The following is a 9,762-nucleotide window of genomic DNA, read 5'->3' as shown; positions in this document are numbered from 1 at the left end:
ATACCACAAAGATCAGTTTGTTCTTTTTTATCTTTGTTTAATTTACGAAGGGTGCAATGGTTAAATAATTACGAAGGGTGCAACGTTGGAGTGGAAGTTGTGGCTAATTTTAAACGAATCACGTGATAAAATTCGGTTAGGCAATTGAAGAGCTTTGTTTTTCATTAACTTAGTAGACGAAACGGACTAGAAAATCAGATCAGATATATTTGCACAAGCAAGGCTTGTGTTATCGAGGAATTCTCTTTTTCCAATCAAAGTGGAAAATTTCGGCGTTCAATTTTCTATGAAGTTTGGTGTCTAGTTGACCTCTATTCTCTTTCTTTACTAGCAATCATCGCTGGCTGATGATTACTGTTAGAATGTGTGAAAATAAGTGTAACACAAAAACATTGGAATAGTGGATGCTCAAATCCCGTAGTCTTTTAGAATTATTTTTCGATCGTTTCTTGCGGTTTTTCCATTTTTTGTTGATCTAGGAGTTCTCTTGGATGTATTTGCGAAGTGCAGCATTACCTCTGTTTTTTTTGGGGTTTTCGATTTTTTATTTTGATTTTTCACGGTTGGACTTTGATTTGATTTTAAATTCACTTCGTTTCTTTTGTTAAAAGGAAGGCAAACTTCATTATCGAACAGCAAAAGTGTAAAGGTCACTAAAAACATGATCGTCTTCTAGTTTCGAAAGTAGATTCAGATTTCCTAGCGGAACGAAACGCTTAATTTATGATCTATTTTTCTGAAATTGTGGTAAATTTATCAAAAAAAGTGTCAATCACAAGTTGTTCTTGAAGCTCAAAGAGCTTTAAGGCCATATTGTTTTTCTCTGAAACTCGAAAGTGGACGTTTTTTTTTTGGTTTCCTTGCTTTCATTCTTTTTTCTTTTTCATATGTCTGTTGGCTAAGTTCTTTTGTTAGTGGCAGCTTTATAATTAGTGAGCTAGCTCATCGAATTTTTATCAAACCATTCAGAATAAGATAATCATTTCGCTTGCGAGAGAGTACTTTAATCGAGAACAAGACTTTTTTCGCTTAAAGAGCTTTTCTTACAAATCGCTTAGAAGTACGTGCAGTCAGTTTCAGGTTGAGTTAGGCGTATTCATTTTTTTAAATACGCCTTCCAGAATTTATTTTAGGTAGTAATTATCTTTTTCAAAAATATTGAAAAAGTTATTGAATTATCTGTTGGTTTTTACAGTTTTTTCATTATTGAAAGTTTTCTTTTGCTTTTTCTTCTTCAAATCAGATATCTAAAAAAGCTCATAAATTAACGAGCATGCATTTCTTTTTATTCAATTTTGAAGCTCACTTTTAATTAATCACAGTTGTCTATGAAAACAAAATATTTGAAAAAAAAATTAGAAAAGAAAACTTACTGTTTTTTACCATAATGACAGCAGTCTGTGCTACCAGTACAAAAACCAGCTGGCGGTATTCGTTTCTCAAATTTCGAAAAGAACTACCACCCAGGGGTTTCACGCGCAAAATCAGGGACACAATTAGCGTTCGTAGAATTTGGAGCGTATATCGTACGAAGAACGATTCAGTCGTGACTTGGGTACTGAAAATTCCCTGTGTCAAGAAAAATAGGGCTACGATTTTCACCTGTTAGATAATGTTACTTTGAATTGTGCAGTTGTTTATCAAATTCAAGTGCATTAACTAAAAAAATTTTTTCAATTTAACAAGATCGTTTTAGTGATTTTTAATTACTTCGCTGTTAAATATGCGATCAGAACGTTGGAATTGTTGTTGTTGCAACCATTGAAAATGGAGAGGATCTTTGTCTTCGAGTGTTTAAGTTTTTATTTTTTTAAATGTTTTTCACGCAACAACAGGTACCACAGTTACCCATAGGTATGGGTCTAGTAATATTTCATCGTAACGCCCTCTCAGTTGTGATTTGAACATTGAAAAATTTTCAAACGATTTTCCTGTAACGAGAAAAACACGTTTGAGTTTGTCTAATTTCGAGCAATTTAAGCAGGGGAGTGGGTCCTATAAAAATAATTTTACTCCAAGAAAACTGGTTTCAGATGCTTGTTTTAGCGCTTCTTGGGCATAAAAAATTTTAAAAAAATTTTGTAGATTTTTTGTTTCTTTTTTTTTTGTGAATTTATTTTTCGTAGACTGTTTTTATTGGTTATGCCTAATTCCTTAACGGTCTGCGCTTTCGATTAGTTCTCTCACGGTAAGCACAAAAAACAAAGATTGATTGGTCCGAACATTCTGTGCAACTTAGGTAGTTAGTTTTTCTGACCATTGAAAATGGGAATGAACTTTGTATTCGGGTGTTTTAGTTTTTGTTTTCCTCGAAAAATTAGGTACTTCAAGTAATCATTGAACATTAATGCCCTTTGAGTGCTAATTTGAACGAAATTAAAAAATGAAGAAAAAAATTTTCTCTATCGAGAAAAACCTGTTTGGAATTTTTGATTTTCCGTCTAAAACCGAGCGAAAAAGGTGAGAGCAGTCTTTCAATAGCTTATTTATGCTTAATTAAAGCCGTCAAAATTTTGTTTTACTCGTGTTAAGTTCGTTTTTGGAGTTTTTAGCGCCATTTTAGGAATAAAAAATTCAAACAAATGAAAAAAAAACGAAAAAAAGTCAATTTTGCAATTTATTTGTTTGAATTTTTTATTCCTAAAATGGCGCTAAAAACGAACTTAACACGAGTAAAACTAAATTTTGAAGGCTTTAATTAAGCATAAATAAGCTATTGAAAGACTGCTTTCACCTTATTCGCTCGGTCTTAGACGGTTTTTTCGTTTTTTTTTTCAAGTAATATTTCTGCAAAAATCTGTTTTCCAATTTGCATATTCTACTATGACTGTCGAATATGCCCCAGATTTTGTTTTTGTGCAGGTTCATTTATCGCAACCCGCAGAAAAAGGACACTAAATTGAAAGAATTGTGTTTTTTAAGACTATAGTCAGAACATTCTGTGCTACTTGCACAGTAACCGGCTGTCTTTGTTTCTTTTTGTCTTTTCTTTACCACATGATCCGTTGAAGTTGCAGTAAAAGAAAACGAATATGACAGTTGGAAGCTTGCTTTTCGTTTCATTTCTGAACCAGTTATTTTGATTTTCTTGTTCTGACATATGACTTTTTTCAGATAGTTTGAGTTCCGGTCGTTGCGCGAAAACTAAAAGAGCAGAATGGTGAGTTGCATGTTTTCCGAATGTTGATATATTTTAGTTAATGTTGATATATTTAGTAACTGGAAATTATTAGTTGGCAGGTTATTACAGTTAGTGGCCCCTTTGCAATATCTCATCTGTTAATGCGATTAACATTCTTGAAATTCAAATGCCTCTGTTTTTCACTGGGTTAAATGTTCTGCGAAGTAAAATAATCCTCGTATATTTGAAGTTTTAAGGGTATTCACGCAAGTTAATTTACGTTTGAACCACGTAGTTCAAATTAATATTTTGTCGGATTTTTCTAAATTAGTTTCCGTTCTCCAAAACTGCTTTCTCCAATATTTCGTTCTACAATTTAGCTACAACACTGGTTTAAGACTAAATTTAAGACTATGTGCATCAGTCGAAATCTTTTTTTTTATGGTGATAACCGAAATGCAGCGACACAGTTGATAAATCATCGCACATGTTTTTGCTATGTTTTTTTGAAAGTTTTTGGAAACTACTAGCTCATCGTAAATATTTTGTTCTTTGTTCTTTACACCAAATTACTCTTAATATGTTCTTTTTATGGCTATGACGTGATATGCAATGGAACTTTCGTACAGTTCTGAACGTTTGTATCTAATTTTCTGTTGCAGTCGATCACGGAGTACAATGGAAGTTCCATAGTGGCCATGACGGGGGAGGGGTGTGTGGCCATTGCTTCTGATACCAGACTGGGTATCCAGTTCCAGACCATAGACACAAACTTCAAAAAGATATTCAGAATGGGACCACGTCTGTTTATTGGTACGTAAGTGAACAGTGGAATGTCACATTAGCAAGATGAAAAATAAATTAAAAAAATTTGGAGCGTAGTACATACCACAGCCTAATCGCCTTATCAATTTTGGCTGCCAAAAAAAAATATGGGTGCCAAGTGAAAGTTCTAGACAAAAAAACCACCTTGAATCACAAAAAAAGCTTCTCTCAGCAAAATAACTCAGTCAGGAATGTGGGAACTAATACAAATGGACTATCTTAGATAAGTGTTTTAAGGACTGGCTGGTCTGGCGACAGATGTGCAGACTGTGTATCAGAGACTGACCTTCAGGGCGAACTTGTTCAAACTGAGGGAGGAGAGAGAACTCTCTTTCGAAGTGCTGCTGGCCATGATCAGAAACATCCTCTACGAACGAAGGTAAGCATGTCATCCGATACAACAATCAGGTTTTTGTAGCTAGTTCAATACTGGCTGTTGTGTTCTGCCACGGATTTTCATTTAACATAGTTTCAGTTTAAAACAAACATTTGAACATTTTGGTTTTTGTTTCTGGACTTTTGTCAATTTTTTAATGAGTCGGTGGCTTTATGTATCGCAAGTGGTGCAAAGCTCAGCTTCTCCTCTGTGTTACGCGTGCGCTTAGCAAGCGTTATCAAATCAGAGCACATTTTTTTCATGGTAACAACTTGTCTAACTAAATTTTTTGGTATCTTGGTTCATAATGATTTCAAATTTCTAAGCGTCTCCATTCATTATAGTTGCTTTTTGTTTTCATTTACATCTGCAATTAGTAATTTTACTAGTCTTGACTTTGTATATTTATCTTTTTTTTTTGAATTTTTGGCCTAAATGATTTCGGCTTACTCGTCTAATTGTAGGTCGCGCGAGGAACCATTATTTTTTGCTTTCCTCCGGATTGCACAATACGTTAAAATCTCAGAGTATCATTTATAGTTCTAAGTTTTTTTACAACAATTTTATGTTTGCTTAAACGCCGTCGAATGTGTTTCGGGACGTGTTTTTTGCTAATATAACATCATTCTAGACAACATTTTGAAGATTGTTACTTGTGGTTTCTTCGAAATTTTTTCCGTTTCCTTTGGGCTAATTAGCTCTCTTTTCCGTTCCTGTCTGATAGCTCACAATGCTATTTTTGTATCGCAAATGATGCGAAGCTCCGCTTCGCCACTGTGATCAGTTTTCGATTGTGAATTTCTACCAGGAAAGAAGCATTTGTCAAACTAGTGACGAATTGAATATGAAAACTCATTATGTTGATGTTTTTAGCCCCACGTGTAAACTCGTGATAATCAAAGGAGAACAGCCCGGTTTTTTGGAAATTAATTGAAACTCAGATGTCAAATCGTGGTTGGCTAATGAAAAGCGTGCAAAATGGGCTTGTGAAATCGTGCTAAAAATTTGACTTTCTGAAACCTGTTTTTTGAGAATTTGCATTTTTTCAAATTTTTGATTTTTTCAGTTTACTTCGTTGTTATTTTTTATGATTTTTTTGTGATTATTTAATCTAAAGTTTCTACTTAATTCTTGAAATTATTTCGTGCTTTGTTGCTAAAGTCAGGGGTGTCTGACTGAGGATATGGTCGTCGGAATTCTGAGAGTCTAGATGATGCTGGTTCAAAAATATTAGAAAACAATTTTTTTTCCATTTTTTGTTTTGCTTTCTGGTTTTTCCTGTTCTGAATTTTCCTTTGTGTTGTCTGTTTTTATCTGGGTTTCAAATCTACTATATAACATGGTAGTTGTGAGTAATTAAAAGTCGTTGTGAGTACTCTTATATAGGTTTTGCTGATTTTTTTTTTTTTTTTTTTTCAGAAGAAAGTCTTAAAATTTGTTCACGCTCAGTTTTGATTTTTCGCGGTTTGACTTGTGATTTTTTTAAAGTTCAGTGCATTTCTATTGTTAAAAGAAAGGCAAAATCCACTATCGAACAGCAAAAGTGTAAAGGCCACAAAAAATTTGATCGAACTCTATTTCGAAAGGGGACTTTAATTTTCAAATTTCCCTACGCAATAAAAGTTTTACGTATTAATCCAGTTTTCTCAAATAGGGTTAATTTCACCAAAAAAGTGTCCATCATGAATTGTTCTACAAATTCAAAGAGCCTTAATGCCGTCTATTTTTTTCTTCGAAATTCAAAAGTTGAAGGCTCTCTAAAAAACAAGTCAGTTTTTTTCCAGTTTCCTTGCGTTCATTACTCTTTTTCCAACTGTTAGTTGGCTATGTTTTATAGAATTGTTTATGTTCGATAAATAGATTTTCACTGAAGAAGAGTTTTTTGAAATTTTTAACATTTGATATTTAAGTTCACTGTATTTGTGTTAAAGGGTAGCCTATTAATGATAATTTCATATGCCTTTTGGTCATCCTATCCAGCGCTAAATTTTTTTGCTTGTCATTTAAATTTTGTTGAAATTGTTGCAATACTTGGAGAAATAAATTCTTTTTTCTTATATTTAGGTTCGGACCCTTCTTCGTTGATCCGATCATAGCTTACTTCGACGCCGAAACTGGTCAGCCCCGAATAGCCAACACTGACCTGATAGGCGCCGAGTGCACAGCATCCGACTTCGCAGGTAACATAAGTTATGTTATTAATCCTTTTTCCGCTCTTGTAGTACTCATCCCCCTCTCACCTTTTGACTCTTTCGGTCGAAATTTTTGTCCTTACTTCCGATTATAACAACGAATTGAAGCATAAGTTAAAGTTTGTTTGGTGGGTATTTTTTAGTAGTCAAGAACCGCGCTGATATCAGAAAGTCGCCTTTATAGGAGCTAGGAAGAACACTTGGAAACCAGTTGCTATTGAACTGTTATTGTTTTCAGTTGCTGGAACGGGCAGTGAGGAGCTGTATGGTATGTGTGAGGCTCTATGGAAGCCGGACTTGAAGCCAGATGGACTGTTTGAGGCCATTTCCCAGTCACTGGTCAATGCTATGGACAGAGACGCTTTGTCGGGGTGGGGAGGCGAGGTGTACTTAATGTGAGTTGATGTTGCCACATGGATATGGATGGCAAGAAGCGAGAAAATAATTTTCATTCAGATATCATCTTAAGAGTAGCTTTTAAATTTTTGTTGTATGAAGTTGTTTTTGTTCTGTGACATTATCATGCTTAGAGATGCTCTCCTGGTTTTCGATAAGCAAGAGCTCAATGTCGGGCTGGAATTTATGTTCGAGTGTGGATCTGATGTTCCGATTGAAACTTTTGAACCAAACCCAGGTTGTTCTGTTGCTTTGAACCAATGCAGTTTAGGGCCGGTGTTGTTGATCTACTTTTCGAAAGCCATGTTGGTGATCTTGGAAGTTTATGTTGCAAGTAAACTCCGGTAGTGATAAACGCTCTGTGACTTCAGCCACTACAGAGCAATGCAACTGGTCGGTAGCTCTCAGCCTGAGGTATTTGATAGCTTGTTTTCCATTAAAATGTTAATGGATTGGGACAAAGTGGTCAGGCCCCAGCGCTTTGCTTTTCGTATTGGACTTGGTTGTAGCTTCGGCCATTATATTTGAAGTTTTCTTTCAATTCAGTTTTTTGATATTACGTATAACTGCCCTCGTTTATTTTTTTTTTGCTGTTGTTGGGGTGCGGAGTGAACTGCTGGTTGAATTTGCTGCAGACTCTTTGTGTGTCGTGTATGGGTTCATAGTCAAAGATAATGGATGTGTCTTGGAGTTTTGGCTGGTTTGTTTTCGATAATCCTATTACTGTAGACCAGAGTTTACTTGCTGCCCCTTGAAGGTCGACATTTCCTAAAATTCCATCCATTTTGATATTTTGTTATCTTTAACTTGTTAAATAATCTTCCTGTTGTGGAATCTCAGGGTTGATGCTGTTGGAGTCTGTCCATTGCTTTTGAGAATTTCAGTCGAGATCTTCTAAGGCTTTAAGAGGTTGAAGTGCAACCTTGAGGTGTGTGTTTTAGATGCTGCATCGCATTTATTTTCCTGAAGATTTTCTGGACTTTGATGATTGATTTAAGTAACGATTGTTAGGGGAATCCTTTTTCACTCTGCCCGGATGCTTTTCGAATCTGGTTTTAAAACATTTATGGAAGTTTTCGTGGTTGCCTTGACAAATTGACTTTCGCATTTTCGAAGGTGATAGCTGAAATATCTGATCCCAATCTGTTGTCAAGGTGCCAATCAGTGGGCATTAACCAATTTGATTTTGCTAGGTTTATGTCAGGTGAACTTATGAATTTTTTTTAATTTTGCGCGTGGATGTGTGTTCATTGATTACGACAGTCTGCTGCGTCATTTTGTTCTGGTAGTTTTAGGCAGCGTGCATTGATGTCACACAAAATTAGCGCATCTGTGTTTGTTAGTAGGTTTTGAAGCGACGCAGAGAAACCGGGGCTACAACCGGATTGTGGCTGGAAGTTGGCGGTATAGATTTTTAGACTTGAACTGTTAGTTTTTATTTTCGAGTATGGTTCCACCCTTCACTGTGCAAAGGGTGGATGCACCCACATGAGACATGACGAAATCAGAGATACATTTGCCAACCTCATGAGCAAGGTTTGCTATGATGTTGAAATTGAGCCGAAACGTCAGTCGTTGCAAGGCGAGAGCTTTGTCAACAATTCAACCACAACTGATAAAGACGCTCGACTAGATGTAAAAGCAAACGGATTATGGGGCTCAAGGTTTAGTCGAACTTTCTTTGATGTCAAAGTCTTCAACCCACACGCAAAAACTTCACGAAGACTGCTGAAAGACGCCTATAAGTACCACGAATCACTAAAAAACTCACAATACCAATAGAGTTTTACAAGTCGAACAGAGCAGCTTCTGCCAGCTCATTTTTGGCTGCACTGGTGGTGCCGCACCAGCAGCTACCGGACAATGCAGCGCATAGCTGAAAAACTTAGTGAAAAAAGGCATGAAAGCTACTCAGAAACAATTAACTATATAAGAACTAAGTTAAGCTTCGCGCTGCTCAGGAGCGCTATCCTTTGTATACGGTGGTGCAGGTCACTTAGTAAGACTCAATTCATAGACTATTCAATTAGTGCTATTTTAGAGGAGGAACGGTTGAAGTAAATACCTTTAATGACAATGCATTAAATTTTGACTTGACCTGATTCCTGCAAAATTGTTAACTGATGTATTTATATAATTCTGGTATGGGCCCTATCCAGCTTGTGCACTACCGTACCTAAACGTAAAGGACCCTTTATAATTTAAGTTTTTTTTAGCAAAGCGTGTGTTATATATTGAACTTTTTCTTTCCCACCTAAGTCGCAGGTTTTGATGCGACGCAAATTTGTTGCGACAAAATGTGTTCATTTTGAAACTGTTCATTTTGATCAACATTCAGCTTTTGTGTACACCCAGTGCTAAGGATATTAACTCAGACTATTATATTACAAATAGCACTTTAGCTTCAAGGTATCATGCATCTGTAGCGTAGAGGTAGGGAAGGAGGCATGTTAATTGGCAAGTATCTTTTTTCAAACTGACTGGTACTGCTAGTGCGTCATAATTGGCTTGCGTCACTTAAAAATTATGTAGAATCATAATGGCAAGCTTCACCTACTGTATACTTTGTTTACTCAAATTTTTACTCATTCAGTTTTTCCCAGTAACGTGATCGGCCATATTTTTGCTTGTGTATGCGAAGTGCAACTGTGCCTCTGTGTAATTGCTTGTTGCTCTATTTAGGTGTCTTTTTGTGTGAGTTTAAGCGTCTGATAATTGATGCCCATCTTGATAATGAATGCAAGTCCGCCTCCTTTGCCGCGAATTATTTCTCTTGTGTGCGACGATTTGGTATCCATTACGTAGCTTTGGTTCTTTGGTAGTGAACGTTTCTTGTATCGGCCTAATTTTTA

At 35.9% G+C, this 9,762-nt stretch overlaps 1 protein-coding gene across 1 annotated transcript in view; it reads left to right on the top strand.

Moving 5' to 3' along the window:
• Nucleotides 1–9,762, top strand: part of LOC134855165 (ras-related protein Rab-14-like) — a 108,397-nt gene that overhangs the window by 96,490 nt on the left and 2,145 nt on the right. The window contains exons 2-6 of the mRNA XM_063871583.1: nt 3,117–3,160; nt 3,784–3,934; nt 4,184–4,325; nt 6,387–6,502; nt 6,753–6,909. Coding sequence (XP_063727653.1) covers nt 3,158–3,160; nt 3,784–3,934; nt 4,184–4,325; nt 6,387–6,502; nt 6,753–6,909 — 569 coding nt within the window. The 5' untranslated portion in view covers nt 3,117–3,157. The remainder of the gene's footprint in view (nt 1–3,116; nt 3,161–3,783; nt 3,935–4,183; nt 4,326–6,386; nt 6,503–6,752; nt 6,910–9,762) is intronic.

This window comes from Symsagittifera roscoffensis, chromosome 10, assembly GCF_963678635.1.
Source record: "Symsagittifera roscoffensis chromosome 10, txSymRosc1.1, whole genome shotgun sequence".
NCBI lineage: Eukaryota > Metazoa > Xenacoelomorpha > Acoela > Convolutidae > Symsagittifera > Symsagittifera roscoffensis.
This window is presented reverse-complemented; position numbering and strand designations above follow the sequence as displayed.